Source organism: Vigna unguiculata, chromosome 9 (assembly GCF_037176805.1).
Source record: "Vigna unguiculata cultivar grain cowpea cultivar isolate G323 ecotype 2 chromosome 9, ASM3717680v1, whole genome shotgun sequence".
NCBI lineage: Eukaryota > Viridiplantae > Streptophyta > Magnoliopsida > Fabales > Fabaceae > Vigna > Vigna unguiculata.
The window spans coordinates 44,382,009-44,407,612 of record NC_140800.1 but is presented as its reverse complement, the minus strand read 5'-3'; the positions used below and the strand labels follow the sequence as shown (position 1 = coordinate 44,407,612).

At 32.5% G+C, this 25,604-nt stretch overlaps 4 protein-coding genes across 7 annotated transcripts; 2 read left to right on the top strand and 2 right to left on the bottom strand.

The window, feature by feature from the left end:
• Positions 1 to 1,019: 1,019 nt before the first annotated feature.
• LOC114164211 (protein ESSENTIAL FOR POTEXVIRUS ACCUMULATION 1-like) lies at positions 1,020 to 9,691 on the top strand. The gene is made up of 9 exons (XM_028048788.2): positions 1,020 to 1,203; positions 2,397 to 2,485; positions 2,633 to 3,535; positions 3,620 to 3,749; positions 4,367 to 5,152; positions 5,297 to 8,048; positions 8,513 to 8,706; positions 8,846 to 8,905; positions 9,081 to 9,691. Exons 1-9 carry the CDS (start codon positions 1,134 to 1,136, stop codon positions 9,431 to 9,433), a joined length of 5,337 nt encoding a protein of 1,778 aa, XP_027904589.1. The 5' UTR covers positions 1,020 to 1,133; the 3' UTR covers positions 9,434 to 9,691.
• Positions 9,692 to 10,186: 495 nt separating this feature from the next.
• Positions 10,187 to 11,843, bottom strand: LOC114164191 (uncharacterized). Of its 4 annotated transcripts, none has more exons than XM_085666301.1 (3): positions 11,571 to 11,843; positions 11,133 to 11,344; positions 10,187 to 10,738 (listed from the first exon to the last, which is right to left on the bottom strand). In XM_085666301.1, exons 1-3 carry the CDS (start codon positions 11,760 to 11,762, stop codon positions 10,708 to 10,710), a joined length of 435 nt encoding a protein of 144 aa, XP_085522427.1. In that variant the 5' UTR covers positions 11,763 to 11,843; the 3' UTR covers positions 10,187 to 10,707. The 4 variants fall into 4 exon arrangements, with proteins under 4 accessions (XP_085522427.1, XP_027904560.1, XP_027904562.1 ...); XM_028048759.2 differs by having other exon boundaries at positions 10,187 to 10,707; XM_028048761.2 differs by having other exon boundaries at positions 10,187 to 10,685.
• A 2,098-nt stretch (positions 11,844 to 13,941) lies between these two features.
• On the bottom strand, positions 13,942 to 15,719 carry LOC114164466 (DUF620 family protein (DUF620)). Its single transcript, XM_028049153.2, has 3 exons — positions 15,273 to 15,719; positions 14,652 to 14,996; positions 13,942 to 14,563 (listed from the first exon to the last, which is right to left on the bottom strand). Exons 1-3 carry the CDS (start codon positions 15,540 to 15,542, stop codon positions 14,060 to 14,062), a joined length of 1,119 nt encoding a protein of 372 aa, XP_027904954.1. The 5' UTR covers positions 15,543 to 15,719; the 3' UTR covers positions 13,942 to 14,059.
• Positions 15,720 to 19,461: 3,742 nt separating this feature from the next.
• Positions 19,462 to 20,663, top strand: LOC114164333 (uncharacterized). The gene has a single exon (XM_028048967.2). The coding sequence runs from the start codon at positions 19,654 to 19,656 to the stop codon at positions 20,443 to 20,445; it is 792 nt and encodes a 263-aa protein (XP_027904768.1). The 5' UTR covers positions 19,462 to 19,653; the 3' UTR covers positions 20,446 to 20,663.
• The last annotated feature ends 4,941 nt before the right edge of the window (positions 20,664 to 25,604 follow it).

Genomic DNA, 25,604 nt, shown 5'->3' with positions numbered 1-25,604 from the left:
CATCAGTAGTGTATAAAGTTGAGTACTTAAAATATTGGTAAATTATCATTCACATTTGAGTGAATGTGTTTGGTCCGATTTTTTTTTTCTACTTAACTTTAAAGCTGAGTCAAACAATATTTATATACAAGTTCTTAAAACTTTTAAGGAGTTTTTAAATTTAGTATTCAGATAATTTTGGGTAGTATTCTCATTTTATAAATAGGGTTCTCATTATTCAGTCCCCTTCTCTCATTTTGGTGGATTCTATTCTTACTTTCCTTTTTTTGAAAACATAACTTTGGATTGACTTATCTTTTGTTTTTGTAGTGCTTTTCTCGCGTGAATCTTGTCCTCTTCATTTTCCAATTTATTGTTATTAAATATTTTTAAGCAATTTAAAATTATTTAATTATATATAAATTAACATTTTCTTTATTCATTTAAAGATTTGTTATTTAACGATAATATATAATATCTTAATATTTTATCAGTTATAACTTATTATCAATGTATATTATTTGTAAATTGTCACTAAAATTGCCAATAAGTATAAGTTATAAGTTGAAGCCATAAATAAAACTTTCTCACGATTTCTATAATAATGCACGTTGATCTACTCACAAAATTTAAGGTGTCATATTTCAATTTGAACTAAATAATAAAAGGATTACGCAGAAATTAGGAAATATATGCCTATAAATAACTTGTTTAAAAAAAATATCAATTATGAACGAAAACTGAGAAAAATAACAGAAAAGAAACCAGGGAATGGACTACAGTGAAGGACATTTCGGTCACTTAGGCGACACGTAAAGTGGAAAATATACAACGCAAGCACACATATTTGATGTTCATATGTCAGCGTGAATAACACGTGCTGCAGGGATATCTACGTGATCATCACGCGCTTCTTTATGCGCGTAGAAACTTATTTCCCATAATCACAAATGAAGAACTGAATCCGGCAAAGGGTATCTCTGCTAACGTGAGCCATGGGTGAAAGCGTCCTAACGTGCACCCCAGCATTTATCATCTTTGTGGCTTAACCTATATTCTTCTCTTTCGCCCCTGGTTCCGGTTCCCCTGACCCACCTTCGCACACCGTTGGTTCAATTGCAATCGTCAGAGACCCTTTCCCTTTCCGATCATCCATGGCTGACCGCATCTCTACCACTCGCCTCCACCATATCTCTGCTGCACCTCCTTTTCAGATCTCCAAAGGTCCTTTCTTTCATCTCTAATTTTTTATTCTGCTAAACCCTAGAGACGTTCCCACACTTTCACTATTTGTATTAGATTACGCCAACCATTTTTGTTTCTCTGTTTTAGTTTTAGGGTTTTGCTTCGTGGCTCGAGTGGTTTTCTCTTCGTAGCTCGTTTGATCAATTTTTTACTTATTCATTTTTAGTTCGGGGATGACATTGATGAATTGCTCTGCATTTTTTCTTATTTTCTTGTTCCTTCTGTTATTCCTTTATTTAAACTTTCATAACAGTGACAGAAACAGACTTAATTATCGTCTGTGCTTTTTGTTGTTTAGTTGTTTAGATTTTTCTGTGAACTTGAGGATGGGAAGTTTAGATTTTCAATGATATCGTGCATTTAGAAGTAATTTTATTTTTTCATCCAGGGAAACTTTGGTTTGATATTTTTTTAATTCGAAGATGATAGTTTTTTTTACTGTATCTGTAAGTAAATTTTACCAAGATAGGTATAGATAGATAATATTACGATTTATATGTTTGTTTTGACACATTGTCAACGCAAGTATCACCATATTTTTTTGTGGGTAGTCATAGAAGCTGCTATTTGTAGTTTCTGCTTGAACTTGGGTCAAGCTTTCCTGGATTATTATGCCATTGTCTGGTGATTTTATTAGATTTGATATACTGAGGTATAGAGTTTTTCCACTCCACGGGAGTTGATAATAAGTACTGTGAGCTATACCATCTATGTATAAATTCTGACACCGATTTTAGTTTTATTTTTTTGTTTGTAAATTTGTTTGTCTTCGTCCCACTGCCCCCTCCGCATTCTTCGTTTTCAATTTATTTTTTAGACTGACATTTTCGATGTAGTCAGCGTAATCAAACATGTGATGGATTTGTCCTTTCAATCAGAATTGTATATGAAAAACTTAGAAAAGGACCGATTTCTTTTCATATATTCAATATTTTCATATAATATTTGTTCTATCAGTTTCTTCTTGCGCTAAATCATCAATGCATGTATATTAATTTTTTTGTCAAACTTCTCTTGCTTGTCTTCATTTTTTCGTAGTCTGTCTGTGCGTGCTTGCTACCTATTTAATTATCAACTGATAAGAACATGGTAAAAAACATGTAATGGCTTAGCCAAATGCTGAAAGTGTTAAAGTTTTGAATTCTTTTTTAGTAAACATCTTCCTTTTGCAGATTTCCATGCCCCTGACAATCCCGTTCCACTTTCACCACAATGGCTTCTGCCAAAGCCTGGGGAGAGTAAACCTGCAATAGAAACTGTGGTGTGTAATGATTACTGCTGTTTTTTTGTCTGTTTGCACTTCTGTAAACTGTATATTTGCAAGTCAGATTTCTGTGAACATTTCAATCCATAAGTAGTTTATAATTGCTTTAAAGTCCGCATCTCTTCACTGTTACACATTACTCAGGAAAACCATGTGTTTTCAACTCCACCAAACGGCAATCGCTCAGAGATGGCAAAGACATTTGGAAATGGAGAGGACGTGAATGATGGCCTTAAGCGAAAGGATGTCTTCCGGCCATCCGTGCTTGACTCTGAAAGTGGACACCGTGATCGTTGGCGTGATGAAGAGAGAGATACTAAGTCCTCTTCCTCTTTACACAAGGATCGATGGAGGAATGGAAACAAAGATGTAATTGACACTAGAAGAATGGACCGGTGGACTGAAAATCCATCAACAGGGCACTTTGGCGAAGCACATCGTGGCACATCTGATAGATGGAATGATTCGGCTAATAAAGATACAAACTTTGAACAGCGGCGCGAGAGTAAGTGGAACACACGCTGGGGACCTGATGATAAGGAGTCTGAAGGTCCTCGTGAAAAATGGAGTGACCCTGGTAAAGATGGTGATCTTCATGTTGGCAAAAGTTTGTCTAACATTTCTTATCTTGTTAAGGATGAAAAGGAGGATCATTATCGGCCATGGAGACCCAACGCCTCACAAAGCCATGACCACCAAAATGTGATGCCAAACAAACAAGTGTCTGCATTGTCATATGGGTGGGGCCGTGGGGAGCATACACCTCCAGTCATTGCGTTTGGGCGGGCCCGGTTTGGCTCTGGTGGTAATTCAATTAACAGCACATATATGCATTCTCAATACCCTGAAACTTTATTGGATAAAGTTGAAAGTGAGCATGGAGAAGCTCATTGCTTTAGATATAATAGGACAAATTTGCTTGATGTGTACAGAGTTGCTGATATGCATACACATAGAAAACTAGTGGAATTTGTGCAGATACCTTCTATTACACAGGATGAACCATTGGAGCCTCTAGGTTTTTGTGCTCCAAATTCTGAGGAACTGGTAATTGCTGTCACTGTATATTTTTGTTCTGGATGTCACTGTTATCTGTGGTGATTTATTAAGATTGCTTTTCTGTTTGAACAGTCTGTGTTAAAGGATATTGAAAAAGGGGAAATAATCAGTAGCAGTGCTCCTCCGGTGCAAAAAGATGGACGGAACACAACAGAATTTACACATTCAAGACGAATAAAGCTTGTAAATTCTCCTTTACAAGGTATAATAAGGATATAAGCTTACAATAGTGTCAAAGGGCGTCAGCTTCTTTAGAATCTGGTTGTTTTGGCAGGGAGTTTCTGACCATTTGAAAGTGGTCCCTTGAATTTCTCAAAAGGCTTCTCAAATTAAAAGCACCAGCACAGTTTTAGTTGTCTAATAACAATGAAAACAGTAAGGATCTTAAGACATCATCAAAGTGGTTGGGAAATGTAGATTATTAATGTAAATGAAACCTTGGGAATTTTGTACTTTTATTGCCAACATACACCAATCATTTTGTATTTCATATCTGATTTTTGAAGGTAATCTATATATTGTCTTTAGTTGTAGTGTAAATTTTTGGGAGTCCGTAAAACTTTGTTTCTAATATAAAAATTGATGGGTTTTGTATGTTTCCATGGTTGGACTATCTCTTTATTAGTGGTTCCTGCTTGCCCTGTACTTACCTCCAATTATTGCATATTGACTATCTACAACTCTTTTTTTATTTCAGCTTTCATGTGTAACCAGACTAATTTTCTCCCAATTTATATGCACTATACTTTGCTACATTAAACAGCTAGGAAGGATGGGTTTTTCTTTGTCTCAAGGAGTTCTTATGCTTTATCTTTTCAGATAGAGTCGAAGATAATGGTTCTTACAGAATGGTGGATGAGGTTCCTAGTAGTAGAGAATCAACCTTTGAAGAAAGCAATTCTATTCATCCTGGTGCTACATGGCGTGGGACACAACTAGGTGAACATGCAGGCACAGTTGTGCATGAAAGCAGAGATATGTCCAGTGATATTAAATCAAGAAACCCAGATATGAGCTGGTCAAACCAACCAAAAGATACTCAGGGTCAGTGGGAGCATAATTTGGATTATTTATCTGAAACCAGAGATGTGGCTAAGTGGCAATCTAGTGGATATCCCATTAAAAGGCAGCTATCTGGCATTTTGGATGGTGAATTCGAATCCAGGAGAGTTCAACAAACTTGTCCAGAGGATTTATCACTTTTTTATAAAGATCCTCAGGGTCACATTCAGGGCCCCTTTAAAGGAATTGATATTATTGGTTGGTTTGAGGCTGGTTACTTTGGTATAGATTTACCTGTTCGTCTGGAAAATGCAGCATCCCACTCACCATGGTTGCAACTTGGTGATGCCATGCCCCACTTACGAGCTAAGGCCGGGCCACCACCTGGATTTTCTGCAGCAAAACATGACTCTACAGAGGCATTTGGTTGGCAAAATTCCAGTACCTTTGGGAACATGCATACTGGTTTAAATGAGGCTGAGAGGCTGAGAAATGATCCTATGCAGAGGAATTCTGCCACTGAAGCTGAAAATAGGTATCTGGAGTCACTAATGTCCGGTAGCAAAAACAGTTCCCCACTTGATAGTCTCACATTATCAGAAGGTTAACAATGTTATATTTTTTGTTTTGTATTCTGATTTCTGAATACTAATGCACTAGCATGCATTATCATTCCTCTTCATAGTGTCTTTATATAGTGTATCATGCTTTGAGATAGTTTGGTCTAATCATGATATGTATTTTTAGGTTTACAAGGGTTTCTCTGTAATAATTCTGGTAATCTGGGCCCATCAGGAGTAGATGGTGGAAACAACCTTTACATGATGGCCAAGAAGATGGCACTTGAACAGCAAAGTTCCTTGCCAACTCATCCTTATCCATACTGGCCAAGGAGGGATGCAGCACCCCTTCCACCAAAATCAGACATTTTTCCAAATGCACCACCACATTCAAATATCTTGTCTTCATTGAGTGACAATCCTCGTCAGCTTCAGCCCCAAAATTCTGATTTAAACTCAGTAATCCAAGGAGTATCTGACAGAACGACCACAGGCTTAAGTAGCGGTATTGCTGGATGGCCAAATTTTCATTTGCAAGGTGGATTGGATCCCCTGCAGAATAAGATTGACTTTCATCATGATCAAAATTATGTTCAAATGCCATTTGGAATTCAACAAAGGTTACAAACACCGAACTTGTTGCCCTTAAACAACATAATTGCTCAAACGTCAGATATTCCATCAAGTATTCTGACAGCAGAGAAGTTGCTTTCTTCTGGCTTATCCCAAGATCCCCAAATGTTGAATATGTTGCAGCAGCAACACTTTCTGCAGTTGCATTCTCAGGCAGCTGCTTCTTCACAACAGATACCTTTCTTGGACAAACTTCTGTTGTTGAAGCAGAAACAGCAACAGGAGGAGCAACTGCTGTTATTGCGCCAACAACAACAACTGCTATCTCAAGTGCTGCAGGAGCATCAGTCTCACCAGCGACTAGGTGATTTATCTTATCAGCAGTGTTCTGGAGGTGGAGTACCACTGGGGAATTTGCATGTGAATCTTTCTCAAATTCAACCACCAAAAGAGATTTTTTCCACCAGTTCTCAAACACCAATCCCCAGTGTGAATGCTGAGCTTACTACTAATTCTTTGAATTTACCTCTGCAAACAAGTCAGGACACTAGCCATAATATAAGCAGTGAATCTTCTGCCCATTTGCCGGACCGTTTATTTGAGAATATTAGTCATCAAAAAAGCTGGAGTGCTACACTTCCTGAGCAAATTAATGACAAGCACCAGAGTGTAGCATTGCCTGTATCAGCTTCTTTTAAAGACTCCGTATTGAGTGAGCATAGCATAGCTAAAGAGGAACCCAACATTGCCCAGAAACCTCTTTCTTTTTCTGACGATAAGGCTAAAATCATGGAGCAAAAGCCAGACGATGCTTGTCCTGTTGGTGATTCTCAGGTGAGTGCAACTTCTGTGTGCGGTGAGAGTTCTCAACCAGTACAGTGTGTTGCTCCTTTTGTTCCTGTGTCTTCAGCTGGATCTTGCGGTATCGATTTACCAGTATCAAGTCAAGTGGGTAAAGATGTGGAGATTAAGTCAGGCAGTATTGAAGAGCAGCAGGGTGGAAGGGAAAGCTCAAATACTGAAACCACTGTGGTGGATGCAAGAAGTGTTGAAGCACGGGAACCCAAAAAGGCTACTGAGAAGAAATCTAAGAAGCAAAAATCTTCAAAATCTCAGTCTTCTGATCAGGCAAAGGGATTGCCAAAAAATGTGACTTTGCAGCAGTCAAAGAAATCAGAATCTGAGAAACCAAATTATGGTGAAAAAAAATTGGGAGAAACCAACAAGGGTGAACCAGCTCAAGAGACATATCTGCAGCAAACAAGGGATAAGGGTAAACAATCTGCAACTGCTACTGCAGAAACAGATAATCATCAAGAACTTAATGGTCTCCCTACTAATATTCCAGGAAGCAACTCTGAAACATTTATTGAGGACGAGTTGACGGCAGTCAGTTCTGTTTCCACCAAGACTAGTGAATTACCTTCAGGGAGAGCTTGGAAACCAGCTCCTGGTTTCAAGGCAAAATCTCTCTTAGAAATTCAACTGGAAGAACAAAAAAGGGCACAGATAGAAATGCTTGTGTCTGAGGTTGCTACTCCTGTCAATGCCATGAGTTCAACAACTCCTTGGGTGGGAGTTGTGGCCAATCCAGACTCTTTGAAGGTGTCTAATGATAGTCACAGAGAAGCAGATGATACTGAATATCTAGCTAAATCTGAAAAATCTCAAGATAGTAAAACCAAGAAAAGCCCATTACATGATCTATTGGCAGAAGATGTACCAAAATATAGTGAAAGAGATGGCAAGGTTCCAGACAGCTCGATCCCCTCACAAACTGTTCACTCTAATTCAGAATCAATAGATGAAGGAGACTTCATTGAAGCTAAAGACACCAAAAGAAACCGGAAAAAATCTGCAAAGTTGAAGGGTTCAGGGTCTAAGGTTTCAATTCCTGTTGCTTCTAGTGAAAGGCCCATAAGTTCGAATCACAATGAAAAGGTAAGAAGCTCCCATTCTGTTCAACTGGAGAAAGAACAACTGCCTTCTATCCCATCAGGACCCTCTCTGGGAGATTTTGTTCTTTGGAAAGGAGAGCCGACAAGCCCATCCCCTCCTCCAGCCTGGACTACTGATTCTGGTAGGATACCTAAACCAACATCATTAAGGGACATTCAAAAGGAGCAGGAGAAGAAATCTGAGAAGAAATCTGCTGCAGTTCTCTCAAACCAACTTTCTACCCCTCAAAGATCACAGCCTGCCCAAGTTGCTCGGAGCAGCAGTTCTTTACGGCCAATTTCAACTTCATCTCCACCAAAAACTGCACCTTCTAGCCAGATAAACTCCCAAACTTCTGTGTCAAAATATAGGGGGGATGATGAACTGTTTTGGGGTACAGTGGAGCAATCTAAGCAAGAAAATAAGCAGTATGACCTCTGTCTCTTCATTGTGCATATGACTTCTACTCGTTAATATGTTACTTCATTAATCTTACTTTCTAAAGTAATACTTACTGATATTGTTAGTTTTGGTATCTGTTCAATATACATTGTTCTACGTTACAATCGGCTAGCGAAGTGCGGGTGGGGTGTAAGGAATGCAAAACATTTTAACTGAACAATGAATTTTCAGTTTTTAGCATTAAATTAATACTTGGTGGCCTCAGGGCGTTAAATAGTGATAGAACTTATAAAACAGAATATAGAAACATGGTAATGAGTCCTAACTGAGGCTGATTTAAGATTTGGGACACACAACCTCACATTATCTTTATATTAGAACAGCTGTTGCATTTACGAGTACTTTTATTCCGCGCTAGGTGGCCGACTTATTGTTTCCTTTATAATCTTGTTTTGATGGATAAGTTGGTTATTGCATTCTTTGTAAGCAGGTCAGGCTTCTCTCAACTTGCTAGCCAGGGTAGCCGGGGTTCTAAAAATATCCCCATGAAAGGTAATTCACCTGGATTATTGAGTCGACAAAAGTCTGGGAGTGGCAAATCAGTTGAGCGATCTCTTTCATCGTCACCTGCCTCTTCTCAATCACTGCTAAAACTGAAAAAGGATGCCATGACTAAGAATTCCGGTAATGACATTTACTTATTCTTTACTTCAACATTATTAATTCCAATTTTCACCTGCTTGGCAATTCTGTCTAATTTAGTCTCAAAAGATTTAGCTCTGCTCCTTCTGACTGGTCTATTTACTTTTTTCCTTTTTTTCAGAAGCTACTGACTTCAGAGTTTGGTGTGAGAATGAATGTGTCAGGCTTATTGGGACAAAAGGTATTTACATATACGGTTTCAGATCTGTTTTCCATTTTATGGATTAATTGTGATTTAGTAGATTGATTTAAGAATGCTAAAGAAAAGTCTATTTCACCAAATGGTTATTGTCCCCAAAGAACAGTTCAATTTCTGTCTGAATGTAATCAGGCATTGACTATATTTTTTATGGCAGATACAAGTTTCCTTCAGTTTTGCTTGAAGCAGTCCAGATCTGAAGCAGAGATTATTCTCACGGAAAACCTGGGATCATATGACCCTGATCATGAATTCATTGATAAATTCCTCAATTACATGGACTTGCTACCATCAGATGTTTTGGAAATAGCTTTTCAAACTCGGAATGATGAGAAAGTTGATGGATCTGAAAACACAGTTGTACAAGATTTGGGTTACATTGACGGATCCTTCTCAAAAGGTGGAAAGAAGAAAGGTAAGAAAGGAAAAAAGGTCAGCTCTTCAGTTTTGGGATTCAATGTCGTGAGTAACCGGATAATGATGGGTGAGATTCAGGCGGTAGATGACTAATATTAACACAGGTTATTACGGAACGTGTATATATGTTTTGGTCGTGCTTTGTATTTTGTAAATGATGTTTTTTTACACTAACAGTAGCAGCATCAATGGGTTCTGCTCAAGCAATTTTGTCATCTTATTGTAGAAATTTTTACGTTTGAAAGATCGTGCTGACAAACATTCTTGGCAGCCTTAACTCGTGCTGACAAGCTAATTTATTCAAGGGCAGAACATGCAAGTGCCTGATGTTCTGTTTCTATTTCTTGATTATATTTTTAGGGCTTAATTAAATATTTTATTTTAACTATTCAGTTTGGTTCTTGCATTTTAAAAGGTTTGATTTAAACATTCACGTTTAAATATTTTAAAATAGTACTTTGGACAGTTTAAAATTAGTTGTGATTTTAATTTCAGTAATTATTTAGGTTGGGAATTTAGCACGCTTGTCTAGAGTGATGGTGGGAATCACAATTGCTCAAACTTACAGTATTATTTTATTTATTTTTTGTCAGCACAGTATTATAAACAATGGTTGATTGTAGTTTGTTCTGGTAGAAAGTTATTTCAATCAACATTGATCGTCAATAGTGCGTGTGGAGAATGTTTCTGAGAGGAGTTTTTATATTAATTGCTAGAGACAAAATGGTTTCGGCGGGGGTTAGTGTAATTTGTAAAAGTTGTAGAAAAATAAAACTAAAAAAAAATGCTGGAAATAACAAATTTTTCGAAACAATTTAGCATACGCAAATAGTGGATTCATTGGGATGATGCAAATAGAGTTATATATTTATAAATAATAAAATATAAAAACTCAAGACCAAGCAGCAAGATGCAATGTTACTATTTCCCTTATTCACTATTTATTTGCAGTTTTTTTCATTAATCGAAAACCTTCTGCAAATATCTGTTCATTCTTCCTGTCCAGATTGTCATTATAATGCCATGTTTATAGCATGTTCAGTGATTATGTCTACATTTTCAATTAAAATTTTGTTCTTGAATGAAAGAACTAAAAAAAATGAATATTTTTTCATACAATATCTTCTGGTAAAATACTTGACTATCTAGCTTGGTAAGAATTACAGAGAGTATTTGCTGAAACCTTGAAGATATTTATTATTGATTTGGGAAAAGTACAGTGGTCGTATGTTCCTCCTATGCTTCTCTGCTTCACTCTGAATTGCTACAACCAAAACCAAGGATTCTAGTTATTCGTCACATTCCTACTCTCTGTTTCCTTCATTTTTCTTGATCCCCTCATGCTCTGCACATGCCGATCACCAAAACTAAAAGTTCACCCACTTGCATTTTATTAAACTGGGGAAAAGTAAAAAAAAAAAAAAAAAAAAAAAAAAAAAAAAAAAAAAAACTGGTTTTTAACTTAAAAACCAGCTTATAATATTAAACGCAGTATACTATTATTTTAGTTAATGTGAGACTTAAATTTCTTTCGACACAGCCTTCACATCTACTGCTATTAAACAGCTGAATAACATGTTGAGTAACTATTTTTCATAGATTTAAGATAGCTTCCAATACAAGTTACAAGAGAGAAAAAGAACTAACTTCTTCAAATTAGTTTATCAGTGACCTAATTGGTTTGTTTAAACATGCTTATTTGTTTTTTAAGTATCAATTTTTCTACACATATCAAATTCTTAATAAAGTCAGAAGAAAAGAAAAACGTTCGTAAGTGTTAGTTTGTGCTGACCGGTGCGATTGAAAAGGGAGAGATCGCAGAAGAGACATCTTAGCAATTTCCGAAACGGCACCGTCTCGAACTTCACGAACATCACTCACCAATTCCTCGTAAGCTGCTTCGAAGGCTTCCCACCAAAACTTGGGTAATCCAACGTAGTTCGTGCGAGTTCGACTGTACACATCCCACATCTGTCTCACCACCTTCTCTCTCTCCTCCACCTCCTATTTTTCAACCAAACCAAACCATAAACACAAACAAATTATACTTTAAAACCTTTGCATCTTATCATCTCAACTACTTTTCATTTTTCGATTAAACAGCAAAAGTTACGTCATATACAAAAATCAGTAAGAACTACGACAAAAGTAGTAAAAATTAGTCCAGCACAAGAAAAATCAGTTTTACTGTTACAGACACGAAAGGAATTGTGTTTTGTTGTGTACTTACGAGCACATCGAGATCCTGAAAAATGTTGGAATCGAAATCATCGTTGTTGGTCGTGGACCATTTGAGCGTGACGGAGCCAGCGAACACGGTCCATAGAGCAACGAGGATAACCAAAGCTAAGACCCAAAATAAGAAGTGCCTCTTACGGTCGGCGTTTCTAGAATCAGCATCATGGATCCCTCTCTTTGTCATGTTTTTCGTTTTGGTTAAGGTGTGATGGGTAGATACTACTTCACTTTATATTTGCGTGAGATTCGAATTGAAGTGCTTTTGGCAATGGTGGTTAAGATGTTATAATATTAATAAATAATTTATATCAAACACCTATAACAATTAATAAAGGGCTTTAACTATTTTGTATGTGTATTTTTTTTTTTCAGAAGAGAAACTTAATCGCTAACAATTCACGAACAAATAATTTATTTATATATACCTATTAATAATATAAAAAACAGTTTGTATAAATATTAAATTTTTAACTCGATTAAATAAAATAATACGATTCTGTTAAAATTCACGTTACATGAGGAGTTTCTTTCTTCATCTACCCTTCACCACTTTGACTATATATGATATTATATTTGGTAGGAGGAAGGTATAATTCCATTACATAAGGTATTGTTCATCGTGTCGTATTCACCAATTGGTGAGTTTGTTTATTCACACTGACATTTTGACTTATAGAAATTAAATAAAAGAACATATATATATATCCTTTTGAAAAAATAATGCTGCACATTATATAAGAAGAGTCAGTTTTCTAAGACTTAACGCGTTGAATATTTAGATATTAATTTAATAATCATGTATAGCAAATATTTGATTTATAGAATTCATATTTATATAAAAAATAATAATAAAGAAAACAAGTATAAAAACTCACTGTAGATAATAAGTTGATCCCTATGATAGCTTGATTATTCATCTAACTAAACATTTCCAAAGAAAGAAAGTTGTTTATTAGAATTATTTAAAAATATAAATACTATTTTAACATCGATTTAATACATTCATTACTTAAAATTAAATATTATTACTTGTAAATGGGCAAAATTGTTTGTACAAACTTTTTTTTTCAATTTATAATCAACATAATATTCTTATTTATAAATAATTTCTGTGAATAATTCTTATTCGAATCACACCACATTGAGGCAAGTGATTGTGTAATGTGTTGCTCTTCCGCACACCTCAAAGTTACAATGCAAATATATAATTCCACAGGATTGAGCTTCATTTCATCAAAACTTTGCGTCTCAAGAATACTTTCCCCCTCGCCATTAAAAATCACTGCAAGTTCTTTCCCAGAAGAAACAGCTGAAGAACACTCAAAACCTTTCAGGAAACATTTTTAACTGAACAGCAAGCATTATAGTATAATCTAGACATGCAATTGTACTCGTGGTATGTAAAATGTCAACGGTTCAAGGTTTGGTTCCAGGAAATGGTAGCTAGTAGTGCATTAAGAAAATGGAAAAGCAACGAAACTCCAAAAAAAGTCGTAAGAGAAAAACAATCAGTGATATTAATGGACAAAATATCTCGGAAAACATGATAAACAAGACACGTGAAGATCCAAATTCAATTTCCACTAGTACACTATTAAATATAACTAGTAGAAAAAGGAGCAAGTTTTCACACTTCACCTTGGATGTGATATAGTATAAAAGGCTAGATCCCAGCACCGACTAAAGGTTCACACACCTTGGCCATGTTTTTCTTTGGGGAAATGATTCGAGAGAAGTCAAATGAATTTGAGAGAGAATAGAAGAGATATACAAGTACGAGTGTTTTTTGTCTTAAATGATTTGGAGATAAAAGTGAAGACATGTAATAGAATTTATGAAAACTTGTAAATTATTTGATTCATATAATAAATAAATAAAATATTTTAACAGATTAACTGAAAAAATAAGATTACATATTTATCCCCATGATCAAAATTAATAAAAAATGAATGTAACTAATTAAAATTTATTTAAAATAAAATACTGATTTCCCTCCCTCAAATACTCTTTCTCATTTATCATCACTAAATTCAAACATGTCATTCTGAAATCCATTCAGAGAATTTCGTTCTTTTACGATTCATTTTTTTAAAATGATTTTCGGTGTCTTCTCTCATTGGTCTGAACGTTCTCTTAAATAAAGTTTTAGATTTGAATAAAACAATAGTTTTAGGTGTGTCAAAGGTTGATCGAGAGTATACTGTTAATAATTGCTATTTTCAGTACCTGTTTATAAACTTTGCCTTTTTCATCTGATTAAATTACCAGTTTGTTCTTCGAATGAATAGAAACCCTCGATTGAGTGTCAAATCACAATTTCTAAACAAAAAACTGTGAATCCAATAGAACATATTCCAAATGAATTGCAGTCAAAAAGAAGATTGAATTGCTTCCAATGCAGCATACCCATAGCACCATATATTTGTCTATGTATATTAGTATTTACACTTCCTAGTCGAGTCGAGAGAAGCAAAAATCCTATCACATTCCCTCTGTACCTTCGTTTTGTTCTCTCTCTCCATCATAGGGAGGGAGAAAGCAATTCATGGTCAACCCAACAACATTAAAGTCAACCTCTTCAATCGTCCACGTTTCCTCAATCAAACGTTTGTGATTTTGCTCTGCACCGTACCTATTAAGCGAGGCAATTGTGGTCCCACCGTGCGCTATGTTAATGCCATCTATGTACCTATAATCTTCGATCGAGGACTCCAATCTAGTTTCCCAGAACACGTACTCTTTCCCTTTCACGGGCTTCATCTTCACCAGCTTGGTGTCCTCGAATTTCACCAGCAGCCCCGTGCGTTGGCTAAAGTACCCCTTTATCGTGTGCATCACAATCTCAGTGTTGGAAGTGCTCTGTGCCAGAAGAAGCTGTTGAGCCGTTTGCAACTTCAGCATGAAACAAACCTCGTTGTTAATGATGTTCTCTCCCACACATTCTGCATCTAGGAACAAGTTTGCCGCACACCTTGGGTCCAGTCCCTAATAATAAATAATAACATGTGATGTGATATGATATGAGTATGATAAAAAAAATGATAAAATTAATGCATAGAATGTTGCATATTACCTGAAAGATGCGGCGAAGTGGTCTTGCAGGGGCTTTGATTGCATGAAAGGGTTGAGAAGAATTGTGGTTCCATGATACCTTACCGTCACATCCTGCACTCACCTTGTAACCGGAAACAACCAATTCCAAGCACCACATATCTGGGTTCTTCTGCCATAACACAAACCCTCCCACCTCAGGTTTTCCTCTTGCTTCAACTTCTTCATCAATCTCACCTTGTCGCATTTCCGAACCGCATATTCTCACTCGTCCAATTGCGTACATATTTTCCAGTGAATTCAATGCTGCAACCCCTCCCGTCGCTGCCACGTACTGCTGAACTATGTACTTCGCAGTCGAATCTTGCTGCATTCATCATCAATGAATGCACCACAGATTAATTAAGTTTATTAATTAGCTACCAAAATAATGCAATTCTAGATTAACTTTACAAATATGCGCAGTGAAACACACTTCCAAACCGAACAAATCATGCTTTCAAGACATTTGTAATAATGTTTGTGAATAACTAATCGAAAAAAAAAAAAAAAATCTACCGATGATATTTTGTTTATCGTAATCGGTGGCTGATCAGATTACAAGAGTGTCAAATTGAATAGATAATTGGTAATTAGGGCTTACAATGGAGCAATCTTTGAGGGGGCGAGTCAAAGCGCGGTCCGATGAAAGCTGAACAGGGATAAGGGGGGCACCAACAATCTTAAGCAGCACCAAAAATTCATTGTTCAATGATGATTTATCTGGAAATCGAGCATTCATGAGAGTTCGGAGATTCTGCCACCGATTGAAGCCATTGGACCCCATGCTGGTCAACATCTCATCAGGAATAGGCACCTCAAGCACCGTCTCCAACCCATCTTCCTTGTCAAAATTAGGACACAACTTCTTCATGATTCTATTTGAAAGGAAAATTAGTGTTAATGAGATTCAAATTAAAGGTGTTTGTAAAATAATGATGAAATCCTTAATTTTGAGGGCTAGCAAAAATAGAGGGACCCTCTCTCTTTCTGGGTAGAGGGTACCCCCTATGCCTGGGGAGGCTTTGGGTTAATTTGCTGAGATTACCAAATTACTTTATTTTGGGTCTATGTAATTCTCTCTCTAGTGAAAGGGTTCTTTTTCCTACGCCGTTCCATGCCCGTAGGAGTAGCTACGTGCATGGCTTTAAATTTTAATGTTTTAATACTAATCACTTCATAAATTTTAAATTTAACTGTATACCAAGAGGTCTCCTTTTTCTTCGTAAAAATGGGTGATGAGACAGTGACACTGAAACCAGTTAATTAAAACATAACTATGATTAACATTAATGGCAATAAAAATAACAATGATGATGAAAATGGAAAGTGTAAATATATGAATAATGGTGATGTCAATGTCGTAATAATGATAACAAAGTTATAACAATAAATAGCAATGTGGTTGAGGTTAAAAAAGAGCATATGACAAATAATGAATATCAATAAAATAGCAATAAAATTTAAATGATGACATTGTAATTTGTATTGGGATGAATAATATAATTTTCCATGAAGAACCGATATTTCTTATTTGTTTTATTTAAAAAAAAATGAAGAGGATCTTTTCTCACAACTACTACCAAATCAGCATATAAAATTTGATATCCAGTGATACGATGTTAACACAATGATTTTTTTTTTATCTACCTTTGTATATATACGAACAAAAATATATAATTTTGAACTTTATTAACCTCATTTTAAAATTTATTTCACTATTTATTAATTATATTCCCTTTCTCTCCTTTTAAGTTAATTAAGTAACTAAGTTAAAATGTTCCTTATATATTGAATAAAATTATGTGAATAGTCCTTTTCAGTTCTTACCAAAACTTCTCTACCGTGGTGGTTGAATTCATCATCGTCGTTTATAAATTTCTAAAAGAATATAAAGGTGTCACATGCTGACACGTGGCATATAATTAATAATACGTATAGTTATTGTACCATTAACAGAAATAAACTAATTGTAATGAATTTTTTAAAATAAGGACTCAATTTAGTCAAATAAAAATGGAAAACCTAGTTGAGATTTCGTTATAAAAATGGGACTCCTAGAATGATTTAACCAATTATAAAATATTCAATTAGGAAGTTATACCACAATCTAAATGTACTCTCGATGGAAAACAAAAAGACAAGATTCTCCTCATCTTGAATTTGAAGTACTATTGGATACTTAGTGAGAGTGATGTATCTAATTATTCCTCAAAGGGATCAATTGAAGAATAGTCTCAAATTATCCTTCAAATTTATCATAAAAAAAAAAGAGTTATTGAATGTAAAAAAAATATGCAATTGATGGTGAGGAATTCACCTTTATATATGATTTTTTTTTCTAGGATTTATATGTCTTGTTTCCCGTTAAAACAATAATTATCAATGAACAAGAATTTAATGTCCACTTCCTTCGACTGTGGTTTATATTTAGAGGTTTTTCGAAAGTCTTTGTAGATGAGACTATAACAAATATATATATATATATATATATATATATATATATATATATATATATATATATATATATATATATATATATATATATATATATATATATATATATATATTCAGCTAAATTTTTTTTTAAATGATAAATACTCTAGCACCCAACTAACTAAATCGTTAACGGAGAGATCGTTAATTATTGAAGTATTAGATTCAACCTCAACCATTAAAATATACTCTAAACTTATATTGAAGATAGGAAGTATAACAATGATAATAATAATTAAAAAAAAATTGTGAGATGTTAACCTAGTGGAAGCAAATAACTCCTCTATGTTTCTTTATGCTGTGTTCACTTGGACACCATATTTACTGTTCACATAGAAATGAGAGAAATGATTTGCATGTGATACGGTTAACATATTTGAGAGGGAGAAAGTAAGAAATAAATTCTCATATTTTTCGATTCTCTTTCCTATGTTATGATCAGAGAGAATATTAATATTAGACAGATTACATTTATGTTTTGAATTTATTTTTTCAGTTTAATTATGATAATAATGGAAAAAATATGACTTTTAAAATTATTTTTATATAAACGATTAGTATCGAAAATTTCAAAATTTTCATAAAAGAATTAAAAAGTAATTATTAATTTTCAATTTTTTTATTAAATTCTTTTATAATTCTTTTATTAAAATATGTTATTTTAATATATTTTTTTCTAAAATAAATCTAATTCATCTCATTATAATTTTAAATTATTTTTAAAATCAATGATAATTTAATAATCTTATTTTTCTCTCCATTATACTTAATTTTTAATATATCACATTTATTAAATCACTCAGAAACTTTACTTATAAATTCATCTACTTCTATTTCTAAATCTCTTAAAAGCGAACAACACAAATCTCATCCCCTGATCCATTTAAATTCATCATATCTCTTTCCCTCAAATCAAACTTCACATTTGAACACATCCTTAACTATATTTTCATCAAATGGATGGGGAATATTTGATTAAACATATGGAATGACATCATATTTATGCTATGGTCCAAAACAAACGGCATGTCTCGAATCTTTGATTTGGTACAGAATTGCAGGGTTTTTGGTTGAAGACCCAACACTCTCATGCAGAAGCACCACAGTTCATTTCATGATTCTATGAATTGATAAAAGAAAAAAAGTGAATAAGAATTTTTCAAATACAATATATGTGGATAAGAAGATGCAGTGCAAACGCCAAAGGCTACGTCGGGTGGATTTTGCGCTTGTTTGGAAGTGAGTGGCATTTGGGTGTGAGATGGATATCACGAGAAATAATTATTTTTATATTTTTTTTCACTGATTTTTTAAAAAATATGTCAATTTATTTCTTATTTGTATGAATACGTGTCTGAAAATAAAAAGTAGTAAAATATAACGCGTGTGATGACGCAAAAGAGGTGTGGGCTGAGTCAAGTGTGGAAAAGCATGCAATTTGAATGTTGTTTGGAAATGGTTGTCCATTTGTGATAGGTCCGACCCATATCATATCCGGTTACCATTACCAAGTCTGTGTTGGGAGGTATGGTGCCAAAATATACGGCCATCCCAGTACGTCGAAAAACGTAGCTGTTGAAAAAGATGGATCATTCTTTTGCGGTTGGGGATATACTCTTTTGAACTCGTCAACGCTATCCTGGACACACCTTGTTTTCCATTAAACAAAATTTCTGGACAACTAACTCACATTTAGATCAAATTTCCATAATTATTTATAACAATAAAACATAAACTTCAAAATAACCCAAAACTTACTCCAAAAATTTACACTCCTTGAGTAATTTTTGTCTGAATAAACAAAATTGTACCCAGCTTTGTTTCATAATTTATCCAATCTTAGTTCTTTCAAAATAAAAACTCCAAGATGATGATTTTTCTCAGCTTGTATTCTCTCCAATTTTGATTAATAAGTAAAAAAATCTTTTCATAAAACTGGATAAGACATACAAATTATTTTGTTCTGATAAAAAAAACTTTTTTTTTTTTTTACTTTTTCAGTAAAACAAAAGCAAAAGAAAAAATGAAGTGAAAGCTTGATTCGTTTAAAATTTTAAATTCAGTGGCTGTTCGGTTGATTACACCAGGTACCAACACCTTTCGCATAACATTTAGCATACTGAGTTTTCAATTGTCGACATTAAGTATATTTAATGTATAGCATGGTGCTAATCCTTTTTTTCTGGGAAGGTGAGATTCTTGAAATTATGTGCGTGTCTTCATTACGTAACTGAACCCTAAATCACTGTCATTTTCGAACAGCTAGCATATCCTGAAGGCCATTTCTTCCAGTGCCAACCACACTCTCACTCACTTGGATTCAGTCCATATTCTCAATTTCCTTTCTTCTTAATTCTTAACATATTACTCTATACATCAATGCCGGCCATTCTTATTCTATTATATTTCTCTTTATTATAAATATATTCTTAACCCTAAACTGTTTAATACGTGCCATTTTTTCTTTAGTTTCCGACCATTACCACACCATGTCCAAACGATTCAAATTCAAATTCAATGTCCCTTCCTTTCAAATATGTCGCTCAAAAGATCTTTCTTCTTTCCCAGGAAACCCCGTTCCTGCCATATACCGTCTCTCTCCCGTTAACCACAACGCACGTTATCCCAACCTTCCTTCTCCGTCATCGTCCAAGATAACGTCGTCCATTTCGCAGGGGTGCAACATGTGCCGTGACAAGGAGCCCAAGAAAGCGAGATCCAGAAGCCGGAAAGGCACGTCGAGCGTTCCGTCGAGGCGAAGCGATTTTCTAATGGACAGCGTCGAGGAAGAGGAAAGCGAGACTCTGATTTCTTGCTTGACGAGTTTCTCCGACGAGATTTGTCACGACGAGGTGAGAGATTTGAGAAACAGTAGGCACAGGAGGAAGACGAGCAGCGTGAAGAAGGTTCAGAGCGTGAGGTTTCGGAGCTCTTCGGAGAATCGAGGAGGAGCGGGAACGACGGAGAAGGTGAAGAAGGCGTCGACGACGGTGACGCGGAGCAATGTTGAGGGGAAGGTGAGGGAGAGCTTTGCGGTGGTGAAGAAGTCGAAGGATCCTTACGAAGACTTCAAGAAATCGATGATGGAGATGATAACGGAGATGGAGATGTCTGAGGCGGAAGACCTGGAACAGCTTTTGCAGTGTTTCTTGGCGTTGAACTCGCGGAGTTACCATGCAGTCATCGTTAGAGTTTTCATGGAGATTTGGCAACAAATGTTCGTGTGGAACCCAAAGTCCGTGAAAAATCTCACGGACGTTAAAAATGATGCGGAGAAGTAAATTGTGCTTTGTTTTAGCTTACTTTAATGTGAATGAGTAGTCTTAGGATGCTTGATTTATTTTTGCTTTGAAAATTTATTCATATATACCTTTAATTTAATCTGCTTTGATTCTAGTTAGAGAAATATTAAGAAAAGAGATGAGTGTGAGTGTGAGTGGAATGCATATGATGTAATAAAAAAAGAGTTGAGTGTTATACAAACTATTGTTTTTATATATGTGTATATGAGTCAAATTTTACAGTGATTAAACAAAGTGATTCTAGTGTAGGTTAATCTCAAGATTCTTGGACACAGACGTAAGGAAATGCTAATTTATGTAGTTTGTCATCAATATACATACTTTCTATAAGGAAATATTTGTTTTTATTACAGAGTATTTGAATCGTATAATGATTGTTATTTATTAAAAGTTGGAAAATGAAAAAATATATGTAATTCAAAATAATTATAAGAAATTATTGTGACAATAACTAGTATACATAATATGGATTTGATTTATTTTAAAAAATTAATATTTATAAAATTAAAAAATATAAATTAATTGCATTTTTTATTATATTAAAAAAAATAATATATATATAGTTTATAAAATAATTATAACAATTTCAATAGTATTTGTTAAGTTGAAATGTATTTTTTAAAGTTAGAAATAATAAAATCTTATTTAAAATTAATAATTGTTAAATAAAATTATCTCAATAAATTAAAGAGATCAATTTTAAAATAAAATTTAGATTCATTTTAACATAAATTATTTTATTAATAAATAAAATTATTTTATTTTTATGTTTTTTTTAAGTCTTCCAAATCTTATATTATGTACGTGTGTCTGTGTGTGTTTTTTTATAAATATATTAAATGAATATCTTTATGGATAATGTTAAAGTTTTGAAAAAATAAAATGAATGAATATATAAAGTATAGTATCATTAGTGTCTACTTTTATTAGTGTTTTCTTTTGTAAGCCGTGAGACTTTTGATTGTAATAAATCAAGACTCACGGTTAAATGTTAAGTGTGAATTTCAGTTGTCAAAATGAGTTGAATTGGCTCATCATAGATTTGGATCGGGTTGGATTGAAATTTTCTTACAAATTTTAATATGGGTTGATTTTTGACCCGGCTCATTTAGAATTTGGCTCATCCGGGTTGAATCCGTGGTGAGTCGGGTTTGCTCACCAACCCGCATACAAAAGGGTGACACAAGTGTTTTAATTTTATTTTTATTAAGTTGGACTTTAAATTTGGGTAATGTTAACTTGTTTTTTTATCCAACACATAAATAATTTGTATTTTTTTATTTTTGTTTGTATTTGGATTGTATTAAAGTTTATTTAGACTTTAATTAGAATTACAATTTATTTATTTTTTTACTACAAAAAATATTAAAAAAAATATTTTTTTTAATTAAGTGAACCAGTGAATCAACTCGTTTAACCCATCAACCCGTGGTGGGCCGGGTCGGATTCAAATTTGTTGGCTCGTTAAAAAAGTAAGCCGGATTATATTGACTCACTAAATCATCAACCCGTGGTGGGTCGAGCCGGGTCATGTCGAATTACCCGTTTTGACGACTCTAGTGTGAATAGTTTAAAAACTCAATTTTGTCTAAAAAAACTCAGTTTTGTTCGCACAAAATAAACGACATTAATACTTTAATATATAGTTTTTAAAATAAGCTGTCTTGCCTATTTTGAAGGACCATGTATATTTATATTGTCCTTCAAAAGTATTGCGGTGGTTTAAATGTCCCACACAAATATAATAAGTATTATGCATTATTATTTTTACTTCTTTTAGACACATTGATATTAATCCACTCACGTAGTGGTAAATCATTGAATTGATTAGGTGGTCATCATACTTCAAAAATTTCTATTTTTTCTTTTAAATTATATGTAGTATATGGAAATTTTACTTTTAGACAAATTTTAGTTTATATAACTTTTTTTTTTTCAATTATAAGAATGTATATTGGAAATTGATGAAATTAAATTATATAATTTTTATTTCTTTTATAAAACATAACAAATAATATTATTAAGTAATAAAATGTAAAACTAAACATAATAAAGAATGAACAAAAATTATTAAGATATTTTTTTTTTTATTTTTTTCCATCGTCTTAAGTTTTTTGGATATTGTACTTATTCTTTATTTTTATATGTTTTTCTTTGTTTATAAAGAAAAAAAAGCATAAATTCATTATTTATTTTCTTTTTCATTTTTTATATGTTTTTTTTTCATTATTTAAAAAAAAAAATCTCTTATCTTACATGATAATAGTCAAATATTAATTTATTGGTTTATATATTTTTTATCTTACGAATCATTTATATATTATTTTTTATGAATATAAAAAAAATTAATATACATATTTTTTAATAATTTATTTTTAATTGTGCTTTTGATTATTTTATATTTTTTAGTAATTTTTAAGTATTTGATTAAATTATGATAAATTATTTTTTAGTTTTATATTATTTTTTTAAAACATAAATATATTGATAAAAAATAAAATAATATATTCATTATTTAAAAATAATAAAATATAATTTATTAATGAAAACGAAAATAGAACAAACACATGATTATAATCGGCATTTTACCCTAGAATACTCGTTGTAATTCAACTTTAAAGTGTTGTTTCCTTGTAAATATGAGAAGTTTAATTGCATAATCACTATTACAGATTTTCGAAGTTTGATCGTTCTACATATTTTGCACTTTTAATTAGTGTAAAATGTGTCATTTTACATCAATTAGAATAACAATTTTACAAAAATGATGAAAAGAAATGACAAAATTCAGTGTATTCCATAAGCAAGGTATAAAATTACTTTTTAGAATAATTATTAGCTGATGTTAATTACCCTTACCCTTTCTATATCAACATTGATGATTAAACCACGTATAATATACACATTAATTATTTTTAAAGCCCATGGTATAATAGTATTCATTCTTAATATAATTTCAATACATCATTTGTAGCTTTTTAAACATTTAAGTTCCATTTTATTTTAATTTTCATGTATGTAAAACAACTACAGTGTCTTATTTGTCATTTATTTTAGATATTGACGCATCCTTCACGACAACAACTTTATTTCTTACACCACGATACAAATAAATAAATTAAGATACTTGATTCATAAAAGTTTACAAGCTATTTTTTATTTATTTATTTATGTTCAACCTCATTATGTCATCGTTCTGAACATGTCTTATATTTACAAAATAAACACTTAAATTGTGGTTATGAAACCATCAAATTTAAATATTTTCAGTTGTAAGAAGGAATATTAAAATTCCTACAAACTGAAAACAATAAAATAAATTTGAAGGAAAAAAATTTAAGATCTAATAAAATACAAAAAACATAATGGAAATCATTGAAAACTAGGAAAAAAAATAACAGAAAATCTGATTGAAATTGTTGCAAGTTATCTATAACAATATATAAAGGGGATTCCCCTTTTTGTGTCCACTTTTTAAAATACCGATTTTACCCTTTAAATATAACAATTTTTTAAATTTTTTAAAATTGACCGTTACTTTTACAAAAATTTTATAAAATCAGATGTCTCTGCTTCTTCTTTATTTATTAATGGTTATTCTTTTATCTGTTCTGATATATTTCACTTTATTTTTAATAAATATAATTCTAATATATATATATATATATATATTAACTTAATAACATTATCATATTATCACCTACTAATATAATATCATGTATATTTAAAAAATATATACACACAGGCGCAATAGCGCCTGTGTTACGCTAGTAAGCAATAAGGATTCTTAAATCTTATTGATGTCCCTGGTGGATTTTAATTGTTAGAAAACTAAATGTAACATCAAATAGTGAAAGTTTAGTTTTCGTACAAGTTACCAAACGAATAAAAATGAAAACTATATGTCAACTTATAGTTTAAATGCTTCGTTTTGTGTATTCAAATACAAAATTTATAATATTTAAAATAAAAATTATAAACAAAGTCACTGGATTCGGAAGTCGAGAAACGATAAATATATATTTTTTAATTTCAAATTCAGAAGAAAAACTATGACTTTAAACCATATTTGTAAGAAAGTAATTTTAAGTTAAAAAAACAGATGAAGACAAAACATATTATATAAAAACAAATGATTAGTTTTAATCTTATTTTGTTTTAAAAAAACTTATTTTTGTCTTTAAACGTTAATATTATAATTATATTATCATCTTAAAATTTAAATAAAGTTATATGTCATCTCTGTATCGGCCATTTTAAATTAACCTAAATCGAATTTGTTATACTAGTTTGATTAATTTAGAGAATATAACAATGCAATCTTAATTTATGTTATTAAATAATTGCATGTAAAACACATTTCCCCTTTGTAGTTACAGGGATTAAACATATAGCTAATCACATATCCATATTTTCGATTTTTTTTATAATCTAAAAAATGTGTTATTTGTTTCTATGTATTTGTAAAGAAATTTTAAATACTATTTTTTCACTTGCTTTTTAAATGTATATTTTAAATAATATTTGTAATTTAAAAAAAAAAAGTAAATTGTGTATGTACTGACCATTTATAGTAAGCCCTGAAAAGGCTAAACATAATAATTTGGTCGATTTTTGTATTACCTAATTAAAAAACCACGTATAGAATGACTTACGGTTAGTTGATATTATAAACTTTTGTCCACTAACAAAACGTGTTTTTATTTTATTTTAAAATAATTGAAAATTCTTTCATTCTGAATTGAAATAATTTAAATGTGATTTGATTTTAAAATCAAAGATGAAAGGATAAAAAATAGTATAATTCGAATATATTTATTAAGAATTTGGGAAAAATGTGTAAACTGTTTCCTACATATTGATTTATTTTTATTAGATTTTTTTAATAAAATATTCAATAATTATTATTTTCAATATTTTTGATAAATTTGCATAATAAAAGTAAAAAAAAAAATTCTAGCTTTTCTTCATGAACAATTTATAATTTTTTTATAAGAAATAAATATAGAAAAGAAAATTAAATTTTTTTCCTAAACAAAGATACAATAAGTCTATATTTATGTAAGTAACAGTTTAAAAAACAGAAGAAAGTTACCTTACCAAGGGTGATATCCCCCTTGGCGCCTTTTCCCATTTTC